This window comes from Marmota flaviventris, chromosome 19 (assembly GCF_047511675.1).
Source record: "Marmota flaviventris isolate mMarFla1 chromosome 19, mMarFla1.hap1, whole genome shotgun sequence".
Classification (NCBI taxonomy): domain Eukaryota; kingdom Metazoa; phylum Chordata; class Mammalia; order Rodentia; family Sciuridae; genus Marmota; species Marmota flaviventris.
Window position 1 is genome coordinate 16,636,257 of NC_092516.1, and position 21,566 is coordinate 16,657,822.

The 21,566-nt window shown below is 41.4% G+C and overlaps 1 protein-coding gene across 2 annotated transcripts; it reads left to right on the forward strand.

The window, feature by feature from the left end:
- The first annotated feature begins 15 nt into the window (after window positions 1-15).
- Window positions 16-21,357, forward strand: Dctn5 (dynactin subunit 5). 2 transcript variants are annotated; one of them, XR_003584591.3, is made up of 7 exons: window positions 16-173; window positions 1,099-1,167; window positions 8,970-9,088; window positions 12,126-12,237; window positions 17,312-17,414; window positions 18,741-18,872; window positions 20,087-20,174. XR_003584591.3 is itself a non-coding variant. In XM_027948624.3 (6 exons), exons 1-6 carry the CDS (start codon window positions 126-128, stop codon window positions 20,182-20,184), a joined length of 549 nt encoding a protein of 182 aa, XP_027804425.1. In that variant the 5' UTR covers window positions 21-125; the 3' UTR covers window positions 20,185-21,357. The 2 variants fall into 2 exon arrangements, 1 of the variants encoding a protein (XP_027804425.1); XM_027948624.3 differs by lacking the exon at window positions 18,741-18,872 and having other exon boundaries at window positions 21-173; window positions 20,087-21,357.
- Window positions 21,358-21,566: the final 209 nt, after the last annotated feature.

Genomic DNA, 21,566 nt, shown 5'->3' on the forward strand with positions numbered 1-21,566 from the left:
GAGCTGTGGATGAGACCCGAGTCCCCAGGAGAGCGGAAGTGGAGGAGCAGCCGGAAGTAGCCGGAATCTCCGACTGACCGACTGGCTTTGACGCGCTCCGGAGGTGCCCAGAGGCGGTGGCCGCCATGGAGTTGGGCGAGCTTCTCTACAACAAGTCCGAGTACATCGAGACGGTACGCTGTTCGGACATCTGCCCTCCGCTTCCTAAGACTGGGTCCCTTTGAGGCCTGGCGGGCAGTCGCATCCTATCCCTGCCCCACCCACCCTGGGTCTCTTTGGCAGTTCGTCACTTATTACCTAGTGTCGCTTCGGGTGTCATCTGATTCTGTTATTTAGTCTGTGCATGGCGGGTTTGGGCTGTGTGCATTGATTCTATTCTTTATGGTCAACACATGATATATCTTTGAAATGCTGGTGACAGAGCAAGTGACCATGTGACTGTTATTTTGGTTTTCTTTGCCTTCTCGTAGCTCTATGAAAATGGCAAAGTCGTTATCCTCATTATAGGATTCTAAAACTGAAGTATGAAATTGGGACTCGAATCCTCCTTTCTGTCTGATGTCACTAAGCTACAGAAGTACAGATTATTGATCCATTCGCTGAATCTTTAGGTAGCTAACCCATGCTAGCTTTTTTGGTACCCTGAATTCATTCCATTTTAGACTGCACTCCATACTGTGCAATGTGAGCCTTTTCCCTTCTTGCTTTCTTTTATTGTTGAGACAGGGGTCACACTATATTGCCCAGGCTGGTCCAGGACTCCTCAATTCAAGCAATCCTCCTGCCTCAGTCTCCCAAGTATCAGGGACTATAGGCACAGGTCACCCTGCTCCACTCCAGTGAGTTTACTTAATGGAATCTGTAAGCCCAGAAACCCTCTCAGTTTCCTCACTCTGGGTGGTCTGGTTTTGTTTGGTACCGTGTACTGAACCTTGCCGATGGTCTTCATCACTGAGCTACACACCTAATCCTCCCCCCTTTTTGACACAGCTAAGCTGGCCTGGAATTTTCAGTCCTCCTTCCTCAACCTCTTGGGTGTCTGGGATTACAGATTTAAGCTATTGCAGCTGGCTTACCCCATTTTATGTTTCCTTTTAGGCATCTGGGAACAAAGTTAGTCGCCAGTCAGTGTTGTGTGGAAGCCAGAACATCGTTCTCAATGGCAAGGTAAGGGACAAAGCCTGCTCCAGGATGTATACCTTTGCTTTGTTTCCACTGATTATCATGTTAGCAAGATAGATGAAATGTTGCAACATCTCCTATTTATTGTTGTACATTTTCAGTTCTCTTTTTTTCTCCAGATTTTTTTAAATATATGTATATTTTTTGTTTGTAGATGGAATTTATTTTTATGTGGTGCTGAGGATTGAACCCAGTGCCCCACATGAGAAGTGAACACTCTACCACTGAGCTGCAACCTCAGCCCCCAGATTTGACTTTATTGAATGCAAAAAAGTTTCAGTAAAAGAAAGCAGCAGAAAACCCTTTTTCTTTTATGCCAGAAAATAATACAGTGGTACTCAGAATCAAAATTATTGTACAATATTGTAGTGTGCCCTAAACCACTGGACACAAAACATAAATAGGCAATAAAACATTTTAAGGTAGAAACTAAAGTAAAACTTGCCAAATTATCTGATTAACAATAATTAATAGTTGAATGTTAACTGAAACATAAAATTAATGTTTTTTTTTTTAGAATTTTTTTTTTTAATATTTATTTTTTAGTTTTCTGGTGGACACAACATCTTTGTTTGTATGTGGTGCTGAGGATCGAACCCAGGCTGCTCGCATGCCAGGCGAGCACGCTACCGCTTGAGCCACATCCCCAGCCCCAAAATTAATGTTTTTAATGTCTGTGAAATGCTGGCGACAGAGCAAGTGACCATGTTACTTGCTGTTTCAAAATAAAAAGGGCTCACCTCACACGTGCGAGGCCCTGGGTTCAATCCTCAGCACCACATAAAAATTAAAAAAAAAATGTATATATGAAAAAGAATATACTCTTTAAAAAGTTAATGTGAGAAATAGGAAAGATGTTAAAATATGAGAAAAATGCAAAGTAGAATCTGAAAGTCTTGTAATCTAAATAGATTGAATTAGCAAAGGGATTAGTATAAACCTAGGAAGAGTATTACAACATTTCAAAACCAGAGAAAATACCAGAAGATACATTGAAGCTTCACAGACTCTAAAGTCCATAGTTAATTTCTTGTCATCTGAGACACACAGACTTTTGCTGTTTTTATTTTTTTCATACTGGAAATTGAACCCGGGGATGCAGTTTTACCACTGGCCACATCCCCAGCCCTTTTTATTTTGAAACATGGTCTTTAGAAACAGTTGCTTTGGGCTTCACTAAATTGCTGAGGCTGGTCTTGAACTTGCAATCTTTCTACCTCAGCCTGCTAAGTCACTGGGATTACAGCCATTGTGCCCCTCATGAGCCACACAGTATTGAAATTTACTTCCCTTTAAATGTTGCATCTGTAACTTCTAGAGGGAAAAAAAGTTGAGAATATAAGCTTAACTATAACTAAGAAATCACAAGTATGTTCAGTAGAAACACAATCTCCATTAAACCCACTATATTATGAGATTTAATGGAAAATAAATAGAGTTTAGTAATTCCTGCTTAGACATACTGTTCCTGCAGAGAATTAGAAAATTCAGCTCACTCCCTCTGACTCATTAGCAAATGTGTGAAGGTTTTTTGGAAATCTCTAAGCTAATTCTGAAGCATTTTCTGTTACTGTAGGGAAGAATTATTTTCTTGTGATGAAACAGATATTAAAAAATAGCCATCCTAACTATTTTTATTATTTATTTATTTTGCTATGCTGGGAATCAAAACCAGGGCCTCATGCATGCTAGTCAAGTACTCTACCACTGAGCTTAACTACCTTTCACCCTTAGCCCCATTTTATTTATTTTTAAGTATATAATTAATGAATATAATTAATTCTATTTATGATGTTGTATAATCCCATCATCATTATCTATTTCCAAAACTTTTTTTTATCATCCAAGATAGAAACTCTGCACCCTTTAAGGACTAACTCCCCATTCATCCCACTCCACAGTCTTTGGTAACCTCAGTATACTCTATCTACTTTCTTTCTTTTTTTTTTTTTTAATGCGGGGATTGAACGGAGTCTCACATATGCTAAACATGAGGTGTACTACTGAACTGTTGCCCCCTAGCCACTTAATCTACTTTTTGTCTCTAAGAATTTGCCTGTTCTAGATAATTCATATGATAGAATCCTTTTGGACTGGATTATTTCACTTAGCATAATCTTTTCAAGGTTTATCTATGTTGTATCACCTCAGAATCTTTTCCCTTTTCATATCTGAATAATATTCCTTTGAGTGTATATTCCACATTTTGTTTATCCATTTGTCTGTGGGTGACACTGGGTTGTTTCTCCCTTTTGGCTGTTGTGAATAATGCTGCAGTAAACATTGGTGTACAAGTATCTGTTTGAGACCTAGCTTCAGCTGTTTGGGGTGTGTATCTAGGAGAGGAATTGCAAGGTCAAGGGGTAATTCTATGTTTAATTTTTTGAGAAATTCCTTAACTGCTTTTCACAGTGGCTGTACCATCTTACATTCCTCCCACCAGTGTACAGGATTCTGATTTCTCCATGTCCTCACCAGCACTATTATTTTCTGGTTTTTGAATGATAGCCATTCCATTGGGTAGGAGGTAATATCTCATTTTGGTTTTGTGTTTCCCTTATGATTACTGATGTTGAACGTATTTTCATGTGCTCATTGGCCATTTATATTTTTTTTAGGGAAAAGTCTGTTCGGTCCTTTGCTCATTTAAAAAATTGTGTTGTTGGGGCTGGGGTTGTGGCTCAGTAGTAGAGTGCTCGTCTAGCATGTGTGAGGCCCTGGGTTCAATCTTGCACCAAATAAAAATAAGTAAATAAAATAAAGGTATTGTGTCCAACTACTTCTAAAAAAACAAATAGTTAAAAAAAATTTGTCTTGTTTTTTTTGTTGTTGAATTGTAGGAGTTTTCTTTATATTTGTGTCCTTGACAATGTCCTTTGATAAAAGTCTTAACATTTTTTTTTTCTTTTTGGTGGGGGGGAGTAGTGGGGATTGAACTCAAAGGTACTGAACCACATCCCCCGCACTTTTTTTTTTTTTGGTGCTAGGGATTGAACCCAGGGCCTTGTGTATGCAAGGCAAGCACTCTACCAACTGAGCTATATCCCCAGCCCCTTTTTTGTTTTGAGACAGGGTCTCACTAATTTACTGTGGACCTTGTTAAGTTGCTGAGGCTGGCCTCAAACTTATGATTCTCCTGCCTCAGCCTCCCAGGAAGTGGGGATTATAGGCATGTGCCACCATACCCAGCTAACAGTTTTTAATTTTGGTAAAGTCCAGTTTATCTACTTTTTCTTTTTGTTTTTGGTGTCATATTTAAGAATCCATTGCCAAATCTAGAGCATGAAGTTTTACTGTTGTTTTCTTCTAAGAGATTTATAGTTTTATCACAACTGGTTGTCCATTTTGAGTTAATTTTTGTGTAGAGTATAAGGTTTGGGGAGGTCCAGCTTAATTCTTTTGGATATAGAAATACAGTTGTCTCAGCCCATTGGTTGAAGACACTATTCTTTTCTTATTCAAAGGTCTTGGCACTCTTTTGGGTGTGTGTGTGGTACTGGGGACTGAACCTAGTGTGCTCTACCACTGAGCTACATTCCCGACCCTTATTTTGAGACAGAATCTCACTAAGTTATAGGTGCTGGACTTAAATCTGCAATCTTTCTGCCTCAGTCTCCTGAGTCTTTGGGATTGCAGGCATGGGCCACTGTACCAGATAGTCTTGGCACTCTTTTAGAAAATCTGTTGGTCATAGAGTTTGAGTTTGTTTCTAGATTTCTTCAATTTTTTGTGGTCAGTCTATATGTCTATTCTTAGTATTACATTGTTTTAGTTACTGTAATCTTGTAATAAGTTTTTGTTTTTAAATTTTCTGTAGTATATTTTAACCAGGAATTAAAAGTCCTCCAACTTGATTGTTTTGGCTATGGAGGTACCCTTTTTGTGTGTGTGTGTGTGGTGCTGTGGATCAAACCCAGGACCCCCAGGACCTTGTGCATGCGAGAAGCGAGGCAAGCACTCTACCAACTGAGCTATATCCCCAGGGCCCCTCTTTAAAAAAAAAAAAAAAAAAAAGATATTTTATTTGGTAATTTTTTTTTGCCATACACAAAAGAGTATGTGTGACATCATGTTACAAAACATAAGAATTGCCCAGTATGTTAAATTTTTAATTTTTAATTGTGCCTTTAATTCTAGTGGCTTGGGAAGTTGAGGCAGGAGGATTGAAAGTTCAAGACCAGCCTCAGCAACTTAGTGAGGCCCAAGTAACTTAGTGAGACTCTGTCTCAAAATAAAAAGTCAAAAGGGCTGAGGGTGTGCAGTGGTAGAGTACCCTGGGTTCAATCCCTGATACCAAAAATTAAAAAAAAAAAAAAAAAAAAAAAAAATCTACACCTATGAATCTACCACCCAACTGAAGAACTGAAACATAATCAAAGTATAATAATTTGCGTGCTAACATTTTGTTCCTCCCCATCTCTTTCTTCTGCCTCCCTCCAAAAGGAAACCGCTATCCTGAATTTTCTGACTTACTAAATTATATTGATATTATATTAAAGAAATTGACCACATACATATTTGTCCTTAAATAATACATATTGTTTAACTTTATTAGGTTTCCTATGACTTACATTTTTTATACTCAGTTATAGTAATGATAGTAGGAAACATTTAAATCACACGAAGTACCATAGTTCTCAGCTTCCATTTGTAAGATTCATTGGTGTGTGCATTTTCATACTGTGTTCAGTTCTACTTAATCAGTTTCCTATTGGTGAATAGTTACATTGTTACTAATTTTTGCTTTTGTAAACAATACATTCTTATTTCCAGCCTCTCTCCATTTCAGAACTTTGTCATGTATATTTTTCTGTGGGGAGGTACCAGGGATTGAACATTGAGGGACACTGCCCACTGAGCCACATCCTCAGCCCTATTTTGTATTTTATTTAGAGACAGGGTCTCAGAGAGTTGCTTAGCTCCTCACTGTTGCTGAGGCTGGCTTTGAACCTGTGATCCTCCTGTCTCAGCCTCCTGAGCTACTGAGATTACTGGTGTGTGCTACTGTACTCGGCATGTCTGTTTTCCTTTATATCAGATGTGATAGAGCCTGCAGGGTGAGAGAATGGTCACTTGGGTGAAGAGGATAGAGTGTGAACAGTGGAAGGTGAGGCAGGCCAGTGTCAGGGGTGGAGTGCTTGCCCAGCATGTGTGAAGCCCTGGCTTTAATCCCCAGCACCACAAAAACATATACCAAAACAAAATAGTAGGGAAAAGTAGGGCCTGGTGAGTTGGAGGCTTGAATGATAGCCACTCCATTCAGCTGAATTTCAGCTGAAGCTGAGGTTACTGTTCTGGAGCTTCTGATTTTTTTCCCCAAAAGACATTGGAAATCGGAAATCTGAGTGTTTTGAATGAAAATGTCCCATTATTCAAATAACAACATCTAATTTAAAAGATTTTTTTTTTAAATGTTGTGTCGACCAGATAAAACTTTGCAGGTGCAGTGCTTAAACTTCCAACTTGCTACTTCTGCCTTTTCTACTGTTTGTTTTAATAAACTGTTTGTTTTGATATCACTTTCTTCTCTGTAGATCCTTATATCCACCTGCTTTCATTTGAACATCATCTTGTGCCCACCCCCCTTGGTAGCAGAGATTGACCCCTCCCCACTCTGTCTCTCTCTTTGGTAGCAGAGATTGAACCCAGGAGTGCTTACTCATTGTGCCACACCCCCAGCCTTTTTATTTTTAATTTTGAGACAGGGTCTCACTAAGTTGCTTAGAGCCTCCCTCAGTTGCTGAGGCTGGCTTTGAACTTGCAATTCTCCTGTCTCAGCCTGCTGAGCTGCTGGGATCACAGGTGTGTGCCACCTTGCCTGGCTTTGCTTCTATTTTGAACCTGATGTCTAGTTCTCATTTCACTCCTTGTGAGAAATCAGGAATTGAGTCCCTCTTGCCAACTTTCTTTTACCACTTTGATATAGTTTACTTACCTTTTTGTGCATATTTTAATAGATTATTATTTCATTTTTTTATATAGCTGAACAGTGTTGTTATAGAACTTTTTAAGATATGTACAAAAGTAAGGAGAGCATATTGAATTCTCATGCATTTGTTCACCAGCTTCTACAGTTTGCAATATTCTTTTTTTTTTTAATATTTATTTGTTTATTTATTTAGTTTTAGGTGGACACAATATCTTCATTTTATTTTTATGCGGTGCTGAGGATCAAACCCAGCGCCTAACGCATGCTAGGCAAGCGCTCCACCACTGAGCCATAACCACAGCTCCAGTTTGCAATATTCTTATGTTTGGGTTTCATCTCTATACTCACTAAATCCAGACCTTGTTTGACTAGGGTCAGGTTGAAGAGGCTGGAATATTTTAAAGCAAATTACAAACTGTTGAGCATTTTATTTGTAAATGCTTTAATGTATACCACTAATACTTAAAGGCTTAAAAATGTGTAGAGTGCTATTATTATAATTTTAAAATTAAAACCCCAACACTTTCCTATGATAGGTTGCACATCCTTAGTCTAAAAATCCCAAACCTCAAATCCTCTGAAATCTGAAACTTTTTGAATGTTTAAAAGAGATTGTGAACAGATTTCAGAGCTTTCAGATTTTGGATTTTCAAATTTGAGGTGCTCAGCTGGTGAAGTCTATGCAAATATTCCTAAATCCAAAACATTTACAACTCTTCTGGTCCCAAGCATTTAGATAAGAGATACCCAATCTGTGCCATCTAATCCTCAGCCCATGTTCAGTCTCCCCAATATCTCAAGATAGCTTATTATTATATCTACAAGGGATTGTTTAATGTGGCCTTTATCCTCTTCTCCCTCCAAATCATTGACTTCCTGTTTATGTCTCCTTTCCTTATACATAGCTATTACCTTAAATAAGGCCTGTTATCTATTTTTGCCTTGATCTGCTCTAGTCATCTAAAGGGTCACTTTTCCTCCAGTCTCACCTGTAGACTCCAGACTACTTCCAGAGTAATTCTTGTTTGTTTATTTTTTGGCAATGCTGGGGATTTTACCCAGGACCTTGTACATGCTGGGCAAGTACTCCACCACTAAGTTACATCCCCAGCCCCAGGGTAATATTTCTCAAATGAAAAGGGAGTTCTCTGAATTCTGTGTTTAAAGTATTTCATCATTTCCTTATAGATTTCATCAGTCTCCTATGAAAAGCCTAAGCTTCTGTGTTCACACGTGGAATTCAGCATGGCTTAGTCCCTTGGGAATGTCTACTGTGTGCCACATATGGAGCATTAATCCCCATAGGTTAGATTTCTAGGTGTGTTGTTCAGCCTCTCCACTCAATCTCAGGGGAAGCCAGATTTTACTCCATGTGTTGTAGCATTTAGTCTGAGTTCTGATGTTGGGAGCTGGGCAGGACTTCAGTGGGTCCGCCTCTGGGAGCATGAGTTGGAGGTAGTCAATAGTGTTGGGAGATAAGAAAAAAGTGGGAGCAGCCCGGATGATCACTGAGCAGGCAGCCAAGGCTTGGGCGGGGTGAGGTGGACCTGTGTGAATTCAGAAAGACAGGTGCACGTGCTCTCCTGTAGGCATTCTCAATAAACGTTGAGTTCACTGAGTCCTGTTCATGGTGGACTAGGGCAAAGTTTGTGATATACTGGGAATATCCCAGTGTCATTAGAACTCCTTACTGCTTGTGACAGAACATTTGATGCAGTAGATCATAGCATAACTCTCAGTGCCCTGGTTTTTTGTTTGTTTTGGCTTAGTTTGGTTTTGTTTTTTCGCATTGTTAGGTTTTGCATTTTATTGTTTTAGGTTATGTTGGTAATTTTTTAAAATGTGCTTTGTTTTATAGACCATCATAATGAATGACTGTATCATCCGAGGGGATCTGGCAAACGTAAGAGTTGGACGCCATTGTGTTGTGAAAAGTCGTAGTGTCATAAGGCCACCATTCAAGAAATTCAGCAAAGGGTATGTCATTGAATTATCTTGGTTCAGTCTTGGGCAAGATGCTGGTGGTGGTGTTGTTCTTGTGTTGAGTTATGGTGTGGGGAGCAGGTCTGTCCTATTTGGGGCACTGAGTAAGAGTTTGCTGTAATGAACACATCTCTCGTGGTGGTGGTTTTAATTTGGCTGATGCTAACCAATTCCAGAAACAAAATCCACTTAAGCTGGCAAAGCAAAGGATGTTGTGCTTTAACATACAGAGGCATGTTTGACAGGACCTAAGAGTCTTCTACCTAAGAGGAGAAAAAGGAGCCAGGCCTCACAAGGGCCTAGAGCCTGCGGCTGGACAGCCAGCAGCAGTCAGCACACCTGTCCTATCTCCCCTCTCTGTCTTCAAGATGATGCTTTGTTCTTTTCTGTCCTCTCTCTCCATCCCCCCTTTCTTCTCTGTCTGATTGGCTGCATCTGGCCCGTTTGCTCTTGGAGACTACCATACTGCCTCGACCCCTTGCTTATCACTTCTCCTTTTAAGCTCCCAACATGTGTCAACTAGAGATATTATATCTTATTTCTAAATTCCTGGGAGAAAGATTGTGGTTAGCTCAGTTGGAGTGAAGTACCTACCCCTGGTCCAAATAGCTGAGGGTGGGGCCAAGTTAGGATTGACCTGATCCCTCAGTAGGATTAAGGACAGTCCAAGAAAGGGCCTAGACAGAGCAGAAGGACCAACCAGGGTGTGGTGTTCTCTTTGCATCTCTCCTCCGTGGCTAATTGCTTTCCTAATTCTGACTTATGGCACCACCTATATTTCATCCAGTAAGTCACCCTGCATTTATTTATTTATTTTTTTAAGAGAATTTTTAATATTTATTTTTTAGTTTTTTGGCGGACACAACATCTTTGTTTGTATGTGGTGCTGAGGATCGAACCCGGGCCACACGCATGCCAGGCGAGCACGCTGCCGCTTGAGCCACATCCCCAGCCCCAGCCTACATTTATTGAGCACCATTCCTATACCAGCCATTGGGTTATAAAGCTGGTTAAATAAAGATAGATAAAATAGAGTTTCTGCCTCAAAGTTCTCAAAATCTAGAGGTAGAAACAGTTATATAAACAACTACTATATAAACGATATTAGAATGTGATAACTGTCATATAATGTGATTCTCTGTCACAGATGGCAGAAGTTAGAGAAGGGAAGAGAAAGGAGCACCTACCTTAACAGTAACACCTAGGAGTAGGTCCTGCAGGAGCAAACCCATATTTCCTATAATGACATCAAACTCTGGGCTCCATACAGGAATTGGGTTAAGGAGCCGTTATCAATCATTCACGTGAAAATATTCACCCATTAGCTCAGAATGAACTAAAGGGGGGGCAGGGTAAGAGGACCAGAAAGCTCTGTGGTTTCCTTTTGGGGACTCCTATGGTGACTGCTGCTCTGCTAGAGTTTGATGAGATCAAGGATTTCCTTATTGCACAGGGGTAAGGACTAAAAATAATAATGAATTAACAAAGATTTAAATGAATTGTGAGTCATGGAGGATAGCTACTAGCTCTTGACAAAATATTTCTGACAACATGACACAGGGCTAGAAAAGGCCAGGAAGCAGATAGCTACTTTATATCCGTTCTGGGCCAAGTATTTAAAATATGATCCCATAAATATGATCTCAGATCATGGTTAATGACACTTGAGGAATCCTGGCAAATGGGAATGATGTCGGAAGTCTAGAGAGAGCCTGCTGACTGCCATTCTTCCTTCAGGTGCCGGGTTTCTGTTCTCGCGACTAAAAGGCTCAGGGGTCACTCTAGTTAAACTGGGCTGCACGAAATAACCACACAAGAGACACAAATACCTTTTTCTTTGGGGTCGCTGTGACGGCTCCTCTGACCTTAAGGGTCCGCAGAAAGAGAGAGAGAGCGAGAGCACGCGCTGACCCCTTTTATTGAGGGAAGCTATTCAAATGAGGCAAGGGGTCAGGTTTCAGGGAGCTGAGCATCTTCATGATGTCCACTGTCAGCAGGTTGACTGACACCTGGGTAGGCCACACCCAAGGGCACAGTAAGAGGAGGGGACACACACAAGGCACTTCCATGGAAGATTCTATCCTAAACAGGGCAAGGGGTTATATTACAAAGGAACAGGTGAGCATAGCTTCACCCATGGGGCTGTAGCAAGACACACCCATTTCTGTGACTGAGCGCCTCAGCACCCAGCTGGGGAGTGTAACTCAGTTACCCTCACCCAGGTCTTGGCTCAACTGTTACTTTCAATTCAGCTTTCCCCAACCATTGGTTATATACTTTTCCTTGTTACATATTCTCAGAACTTGGTATTGTGTCTCTGTAGCACTTACCACAGTTGTAACTAATTATTTGTTTAGTCAGTTACTTCAGTCTTACTTCTTCTCTTGACTGTAAACTCCTCATGGACAGGATTGTCTTTTGCTTACCATATAGCCTCACTATCTGGCACATAATAGGCGCTGAGTAAATATGGTGATTTTAAGAATCTTGGAGATTAAAAGTCATAGTGCATGAACCTGATGTCAGTCCCCTGAAACATAGGGCAGATTACTAACAACGTCATCAGTGGCCATTGTCAAAGGAAGCAGAAATGAGTGAACATTCATTTTTATTTGGTGCCTGCTCTTTTATTTTTTTTCCACATTTTTATTGGTGCCTTATAGTTGTACAGAATGACGGGATTTGTTGTTATATATTTGTACCTGCACACAATATAACAATATAGGTTGGCCAGTACCAGTCCCCAGCGCTTTCCCCCTCCCTTCCTGCCTGCTCTTTTAACTTTGAGGATCTTGCTTCTTCTGCCATGCTGTTTCCTTGCACATTTCTTTGGCCCAGTATTTCTGATCTTGAGCTACTAGACTCATCTGCATTCGTCATCTTCAACATGGTAGAGTTTTATGGCCTGGGGATGCTTAGAACAGTCTCATTAAAACACGATGAAGTTGAGGTTATGATCAGTAGTTCTATAAACCTTGAACCAAAGTACGTTGCCTTGACCTTTCTTTGTCATCTTCTTTTCCTTCTCTAGTGTTGCATTCTTTCCCTTACATATCGGGGACCATGTCTTTATCGAGGAAGATTGTGTGGTCAACGCAGCTCAGATTGGTTCTTACGTTCACGTTGGCAAGAACTGTGTGATTGTGAGTATGGTGACTCAGCCAACTAAGCAGCTTTGTCCCTCTTCCTCCATTCCCTTAGGTCAGTGGGAGTCTGCTTCTGTGACCAAGCAGGGTAATAGTAGTTTCTAGTCTTCCCGAGGTTGGGTCTTCCTTACTAGATTTGGAATTTTTTCTAGGCATTAATAACAATGGCTAACCTTATAGAATCTCTGACATAAGGTGTTAAACTCTTCCTTTAGTCACTCACTTAATTCTTTCAATCATCCAAGGGTGTTTAGGTACTGGTATCGTCCCTATTTGCAGATGAGAAGACCGAAGATCTGAGATGTTATAGTAAGTGGTAGATCTAGGATTTAAATGCAGCAATATGATTAGCTGTGCTGCCACATAATCTACTGGTTGCTTTAAAAATCAAGGAGCTTATAGCCTAGTGGGGAACAAGGGATCTGAAGGGCAGGTAGAAACTGGCACAGAAGACAAGGGGAGCTTGGACATTCCAAAAAAGGGAATGACATGTAAAAGGGTTGGAGTCACCAAATGACATAATGACATAATGCTAGGGGACCTGCAGGTAGGGCAGGGTACAAATTGGCTCCCTGCTCAGCAGCACCTGTAGGACCCTGGTCCACAGGGAGAATAAGTGTTGGTTGGTTTATTTCACCCAGCCAAGGTCTGGATTTCTTGCTATTTCATAGGTGAAAAACTTGATTTCTTTTGGGGGAATTCTAAGAACATAATTGGTGAGAATATTAATGACCAGAGCCTATCTGCCTTAATGTTTGGGGAAAATGTTTTTTCCTACATTTTAGATGTATGTCTTAGAATAGATTCTAGGAAAACTGAAGACCATCTTCATGTTTTGGTTTTTTTTTTTAATACTGGGGATTGAATTTGGGGGCACTTAACCACTGAGCCACATCCCCAGCCCTATTTTATGTAGAGACAGGGTCTCACTGAATTGCTTAGCACCTAGCTTTTGCTGAGGCTGGCTTTGAACTCGTGATCCTCCTGTCTCAGCCTCCCAAGCAGCTGGGATTACCAGTGTGTGCCACTGCACCCGGCCAAATCATGTTTTTGATGGTTGTTTCCCATGATACAGAGTCAGCTCTCTGCCCTGGATAAAATTCAAACTGTAAAGTTAAAAAAAAAAAAAAAAAAAAAACAGAACAAAAACAAAAACAAAAAAAACTTGCAAAAGTCAAAGTGATGCATACCTGTAATCCCAGGGACTTTGAAAGCTGAGGCAGGAGGATCACAAGTTCAAGGCCAGCCACAGTGACTTTGTGAGACTGTTTCTCAAAATAAAAAGGTCTGGGGATGAACTGAGTATTAAAGTGCACCTGGGTTCATTCCCCAGAACCAAAAGAAAAAAACCAACTGGTAGAAACCATGCAGTTCAAACTGCAGAAGCCACGAGGGCCCAGCAAAGGGGGACAGTGCAGTGGAGAACCATGTTGCTGCAAAAAGCACCCCAGCTTGACTTGTGCAGATCCCAGGGCATGGCCGTTTTGCCCAGCATTCATCTCCAGAGGAATTGCCCAGTGTGTGTTAGACACAGAAAGTCTTTGGTTCAGCTTGACGTTGAAAAAAGGGGGGAGATGGAGTTGATCTCCAAATAGGAGAGAGGAGAATGGGGACTGCTAGGGGGTGGGAAAGGGAGGGAGGGTGAGAGGAGAGAGGGTGGGTAATGCATCCTAAAATATAGTAAGGAATAAGTTCTTGTGTTCTGAAACACAATAAGGTGACTATAGTTCAAGATGACTTATTATGTATTTGAGGAAGAACTTGAAGAGAGAAGTTTGAAACCTCCACATGTATAAAGAAGTGATAGGAGCCCTGGGTGGTGTGGTGGCACACACCTGTAACCCCAGAGACTTGGGAGCCTGAGGCAGGAGGATCGAAAGTTCAAGGCCAGCCTCAGCAATTTAGCAAGGCCCTAAGAAACTTAGAAAGACCCTGTCTCACATTAAAACAAACAAACAAAAGACCCTTTTAAGTTTTTAAAGGGGCTGGGGGGATGTGCCTCAATGATTTAGTACCCATAAAAAGGACTGGGGATGTATCTCAGTGGTAAAGCACCCCTGGGTTTAATCCCCAGCACCAAAAACAAAAACAAAAACAAAACAAAACCCAAAGTAATGATAAGGAGGTAAAATGATTTAATTAGTACACATTTATATACACAAAGTATCCTACTGTGCCCTATAAATATGTGGCTATTGTATAGAAATTACAAAGAAAAGTAAGAGTGAAAGGGTGATAATAAAATCTGTCCTCTTCACTCACCCTGTTTGCCAACAGCTAACATTCCAAGCCACAGCCGGATTTTTCTGATGTTTTCTTTGACAAAGTAAAAATATTACCATAGTGACATAGTCCTGTCATCGGTCCTTTATTCCCAGAGCAAAGTGTCTGAAAGGTCAAGATGCAGATTCTGTTTCTAATGCTTAGGGAGTGCTAGGCTTATCGCCAGATGCTCTGCTTTTTGCACCACTTTGCAGTATATCCGCTTATGGCCTAGTCATTGTTAATATGGGCAGACTTGCTTTGGCAGGTTCTTAGATAATCTCAGGAAAAAGATTGTTAGAATCCTAGAATCTCAGAGCAGTGGGAGCTCTTTTAGAGTCTAACTGTCCGCATGACACACAGCTCCTTCCTGGAGTGTCCCCTGTGATATCTAACCATTGCTTTGATGTGCAAAACTATAGGTATTAATCAGAATTACTCAGATGCCTGAAGGAAAAATTTAACAAGCAGCATTAATAAGCACTGTTATTGTCCTGTGAGTGTTATATTTAGTGTCTCTTACATTGACATCATTCCTGTAGGTTGAGTTTTACATTATTTCATGGGTGAGGAAACCAAGACTCAGAAATGCCAACTTACAAAAGGATGTCTTGGAAGCTGTCACACGAGCAACATGGTTACAGCTCTTGATTCTTCCTTGGAAATTCTCCAGTGAAGAATAAAGAAGTGGTTCTCACTGGGCATGGTGTTGCACGCCTGTAATCCCAGCTACTCAAGGGGCTAAGGCAGGAGAATTGCAAGTTCCAAACCAGTTTGTACAATGTAGAGTACCTTCTCAAAATTTTTCAAAGGAAGAAAGAGCTGGAATGTGGGTAGTATGCCCGAGATCCTGGGTTTAATCCCCAGTGCTGCCAAAAAAAAAGTAGTTTAGCTTTTCAGGTGTTACCAGTCCATTCATGCCTAAGAAGTACCTGCATGTTTCATGTGGTTTCCAGAATACTTCTGAAGCCCAGTAAAGCATTATTTCTCTAAGTGGGCAGAGTGGCCAACTGGAGAACACAGCTGGTAGCACACAGTGAAAAGATCCTTCCCACTGTCAGGGCCCTTTTGTCATGGATCCCACCGTGGGACATACCGTGCTTTTTGCAGTACATCTGTTCTTTCCACTTAGCACCCCATGTGCTTAGTCTGAATTATTAGGAGCTTAGCCATGACAAAAGTCTTAGAATTAATGTTAATTTGGGGATCATCAGGGGAGAGAGCCAGTTGCTATGTCTTTGAAATTGGCACTAGCAGATAAGTCACAGGAAATAACTTTCCAAGGAAGCATGAAGAGCTATGCTTATAACTTGCTTCAGAGTTGAAGATGTTGCTAAGTATTGCCAACGCCACTGTCCCTCTGTCTGGAGCAGCTTAATCAGCCACATAAGGAATTCAGACCTTGGAGCTTTAAAAAAATTTTGATTTGGATATTTAATAAAGAGGAAATATTTGGACATGACCAAATCAAAGGTGTCTTTCATAATCTTTGATAAAATCTGAAGTCTGGATAGGTTAGCATTATCCTGGTATTTTTAAGATTTCCACACTCTCGGGCATTCCACTGTGTCAGATTTTCTAATGAGAACACAAATGAGTCTATGTGCCTTGGTGATGTAAACACAGCTTATGGGGAGCATGACTTTTATTCCGTAAGTAATTAGAGGTACAGCCTTGAACTGTATACACAAGCTGCTCTTCTCCCACTAAACACCTGAGTCTCCTTCTTGCCCTCAAAATGCTGTGGATAATGGCAGAATTGAAAAATGTCAGCAATGGATAAAATGAAGCATAAAGTTCATCCCAAACACTCAGCTCTCACTTGCCCATGGGAGAACAAATGAAAGAATAACTTCCTGTACAAATGAGTTTGTCAAGACTTTTCCAGGAGGAATTGACAGAAGAGCACACAAACAAGCCTAAAACTGGTAGATGCACAACCTAATGCATTAGCCTAATATAAATGAAGAATATAGAAGTAGATCCTAATTTTGTGCCTGGATGGTTCCAAGGGTTCAATTATTGATGCCAGGAGAATTAGTCCTCAAGCAGGTTCTTCATTCATGGAAATAAGATGGCTGTTCTTGGCTTCCATCTGTCCACAGGAAGCCCCAGAGGAAAGCACTTCTATTCCCATTAGTCCCAGCTCAAGTGCTGAGGTTTAGGTTCACTGGACTTAGCTGGCTGATAGACCAGTTCCCTAATCAGTCATTGTCTTGGAACTTGGAGTTTGGCATGTGGGCTGAAGTGCATAGACTGAGATGGGAACAGGGTGGTTCCCAAAGAAAATATAGATTCTGTTATCAGGAGAAGAGGGAGCAAACAACAGATGCCCACCAAATCAAGTCAAAGAGAAAATTAAATAGAAGTCTTTTTTTTTAATGTTTATTAGTTATTGATGGACCTTTATTCATTTGTTTACATGTGATGCTGAGAATTGAACCCAGTGCCTCACACATGCTAGGCAAGCACTCTGCCACCGAGCCACAACCCCAGCTAAACAGAAGTTTTTGAAGACCAAAGTTTGCATAGTCTCTAATGCCTAGATGACATGCACTGTCCTTGGCATACAACCCTTCCCCCCAAATGTACACACACACACACACACACACACACACACACACACACACACTCCTTTCTTCTCAGGTCCCACGTAAAGCAGTTGCCACTCACCCTCTTGTTCCTGTCCCTGGCTATTACACAATATCATGAATGGAGAAAATACAGAATCACCTTCTACACAGCTGACTAGATAATCTTTACTGCCATTTCCTGACCTATTTCCTAGTAATAAAAATTTTAATTTCAGGGGCGCAGATGTGTGTTGAAAGACTGCTGCAAAATTCTTGACAATACAGTGTTACCTCCAGAAACCGTGGTCCCACCATTCACCGTCTTCTCAGGCTGCCCAGGTAACCTTGGTGTTGATTATTTTTATTTTAACCTCTTTAAAGCTTAATTTTATTTTTCCATCCCAAAAGTAATGCGTGCAGTTTCTGTCTTTGATAATATGTTGACATAGCAAACTTAAAAATCTTCTAGTACCTCAAAATGCTATCTAAAATATGTCAAACTTCTCTTTCTTAAATGCATAATTGGGTTCACAAGAAAATAAGGAGATTGTCAAGGATGAAAAATGAAGAGAAAACTAAACCCAAGCTGTGAGATTACAGAGGCTGATGCTGTCTTCATAACAGGGAGGTCTAGGACATGATACTCAGGGTGGGCGAGGGGAGAAAGCCCTGGACCTATAATGCAAAGAGATCCTCCAATAACCCTGAAAGGGTTTCCTTCAGGCAAAGAGTGATATAGAACAAATCTGCCACCAGGACATGGAAAATACAAGGTGGCATTTCTTTTGTGGCCTGGAATCTGGCTGGAAAAAGAAGTTTCTTTTTAGAGAATTTTGACAATGGGCTTACTCTCACATTGGCTGGAAATTTGAATTTATACTTCCTGAATGGCTGAGAAATCCTAAAACTGAGAAGTTAGCATAAAGCATGGTGTGAGACCAGTAATATTCTTGAGATGCCAGAGAGGAGCAAATGCATGACCTCCTGAGCCCCTCATGAGCTCAAAGTTCCAAATTATAGACGTGAGGAAACAAAATCCCTGCTCATTCCAGAAAACTCTGAAGACACTAAAAAGCAGAAGGAAGAAGAAAACCCCCAGACACCTGCCACCCAAGATAGTCTCTGTTCCCCATGTTGACTTGTGCAGTCACCAAGTCACGAAGCATATACAGAGGCACGTCACAGATTGAAAGATGCAATATGGTATGAAGAGAGACATGTGACAGTACTTGATACCTACCGCTGGGTGGTTTTAATTGCTTTTCCAATTAAAAAAAATCTCATCACTCAGATCATTGATTATGAATTTCAAAGATGTACAAAATCTCTGGGGAGGGCAGTTGGCCATTCTGTGTCACGCTCTCTGCTTTTGCTGAGAAGAAACGAGACTTTTTTTTAGTAACTTTCTCCATATTGGAATCCCACTGTTTGCCCGATATGCATTTGATCTGAATTGAAAAGGATATTGGCAGAGAAAGATCTTAATCTTTTAAAACTTATTCAAGTTCCTTAGCACCAATTTCTTATTGTCATTGAACTTTGATGACAGAAGACAGGGAAGCATTGGTTGGTACTTCAAATTTAAATAATAAACACTGGTTTTGAAATTCCCTACCACTGAACTACAGCCAAACCCATTTTATTTTATTTTATATTTTGAGACAGGGTCTCACCAAGTTGCCCAGGCTGGCCTTGAACTTTCGATCTGCCTGCCTCAGCCTCCAGAGTAGCTGGAATTACAAACATGTGCCACCATATCCAGATTCTCATGAAGAATTTCTGCATGGGAACTTAAAGGTCTCTGTATAAACGAGGAAACAGTCTTAGAGAGGGTGGGTTGGCCTCATGTTCAGGCTGATTAGTGGGGAAGCCTTGATTGTCCCTTAAGACCCTTATAGAGATAGAATCGGTTCTGTTTGCACTGTGTCAGGACTTCTCATTTCTTTTATGTAGTTTCACAGATAAATGTCCACCATCTGGATATGCTGTTGGCTGTCTTCATCTTTCAAACCAGAGCCACAGGGTTGCAGGAAAACTGGCATGTTTTTGGAGAGCAGCACATGATGTAACCGAGTCATGGGACAAAATGAAAGGGAAATCAGCCAGAAAGGATGAGAGTCAGGAGCCAAGAACTCAGGTGCCTGCAGGAGCCAGACAGACAAAGCAAATGGTGGATGTCATAGCCTGTCAGCTGCTTCCTGCAGGCCTGATCAGATCATCTGATGTTGTATGAGGAGCTAAAAATTGGAATTTTGATGTGATATCTGTATGTTTTTAAAGAAAGACCGATTCTCCTTGCAAGGCCAGGCTAGGCAACTTAGTGAGACTCTGTCTCAAAATAAAAAGGTCTAGGGATGTAGCTCAGTACGGAGTGACCCTGGTTTCAATCCCATTATTTAAAAAAAAAAAGAATAATAATAACAATAATTTAGATTGTCACACCACAGGATATGAATGTTGAAAGTTTTGCTAGCTGTTTCTAAAGTGCCCTTTAAGACAGTGTCTGAGTATAGTGCCTGCAATTTCCTGCCTGTGATTACTGTATGTCTTTCTGTGGAGGACCCTTCTGTGGTCCTCCCTTACTTGATTTATCTGAATCTGCTGTCGTTGGGTTTGGGGTTTAGTTTCATTGCAGACAGGACAGTTTCTTACCTCAAGGACAAGAGTAAGGCTGGCTCAGTGGGAGTAACACCAGAATCCTGGGAGTGGGCAAGTCCTGGTCTGGAACAGCCTCTGAAATAATCAGCAATGCTCTAACTCTTGGGATCTTGCACTCATGTCCTATCTACGTCTACCTGGGCTGATTCTTTGAGAACTGTATAGTTGCTTCCACGCATTCACAAATTCATATCATTTAGAAGATATGATCAGTGGAATACTATCAGTACTGAAGATTTGGAAAACCTAGTATTTAGATAAAATTGAAGGAAAGGTCTCCAGGGGGTTGAACAAAACCTAGAGCTGTAGGCCTCCCTGGCTCCCCTTGGTTGACCAGGTCTCTCTTTCCTCAGGACTCTTCTCAGGGGAGCTTCCAGAATGTACTCAAGAGCTGATGATTGACGTCACCAAGAGCTACTACCAGAAGTTTTTGCCCCTGACACAAGTCTAGTGTTTCTGCTTCATGTCTTGAATTTGTTTGAGCTCTAAGATGAACTTGGGGACGAAGTGAGCATCAGCATCTCCAGGAGCTTGTGCGTGTTTGACGCTTCCTCCCTTCTTTATTTTATTTTATTTTTTAAAATTGAGAATGTTTCAATACTTCACGGCTCTAAGCTCTTAAGGATTTAATAAGAGAACATCTGGAGGAGTCGGCTCCACATGCTGTGCTCACACCTTATCTGTCAACCGTCACTTCATCCCATTATCTGTGGAACACAGAGTTGACCTTCCTAACTCTGCAACACTCCCGGCACCGTGGTCCCGCGGATGGCTAGATCCAGGCTGAGAGGGGCCTGCAGGGCACAGCACTCCCCCAGGGTGGAGGTAACAGGGCAGGTATGCTGCTCATGGCCACGCCCCCTCATGGCACCCCACTCAGAGGACGCTCAGCTCTGTTGCTGCTGATGTGTTTGACCAGTGGCCACAATTGCTCATAATCCTGGAGAAAGTGTGACTTCTGATCCCTGATTCCTGTTGCCTGTTGGTGGTTAGTGTGTCTCTTCCCCAAATTACCTTACTGTCCCGAGGTGGTTAATAAAAGACTTTCTAGCATTCTGTTCCAGGGCCTTTGGCTTTCCCTATAAGAGAAGACCTTAGCACCCCACAGTTTGTATTTGCAAAGTTCCAGGTTTGAGTCTCCCATGTAAATGGATTAGTCAGGTAGTCACTCCTTGCCTCAAAGTATTTGTCGGATTTCACTGAAAACAAAGCATTTGTGAACACTTGCTCTCTGACCTAGAACCATTCGACCTACCCCGTATTTGCCTGAAACCTCACAGGTCATATGTATGCATGAGTGGCTCTTAAAATTGTCTGGCGGGCACAGAGCCCAAGGAGCAACATGGCCAGCGGTATTCTTACCATCTCCTCTGGCCAGTCGCACCACCCTTCCTGGTCCTGCTCTGACCTCTTGGCTTAGAAAGGAGGTTTAGAGTGAGGAGCTGAGAAGGTTGGCCTCCTCGGGACTCTGTCCTGCTGAAGGTGAATGGGACAGGTTGGCTCAGCCTGGAAGTCATAACCCAGTAGGAGCCAGCTTGACCTACCATCCAGTTGGGGGGTTTGCAGAAAGAGTCATATGTAATCATCTCCGCTAATTCTATTAAAACTCCTTTCTGGTTTGTCATTTTTTGTGTGTTTGTGCATTAAAAGATGGACACATGGATGAGTCGTTTGAGGGTGAGCATGCTCCACTCCCAGCCATGGCTGCTGCTGTTCCCCAGGCTCTTCACCATGTGCCTGGTGTCAGGTCACCATCTTTCTATTCATTGGCTCACTTATTTCACAAAGTCCTGGACCCAAGAGATCCTCCTGCCTCAGCCTCTTGAGTAACTA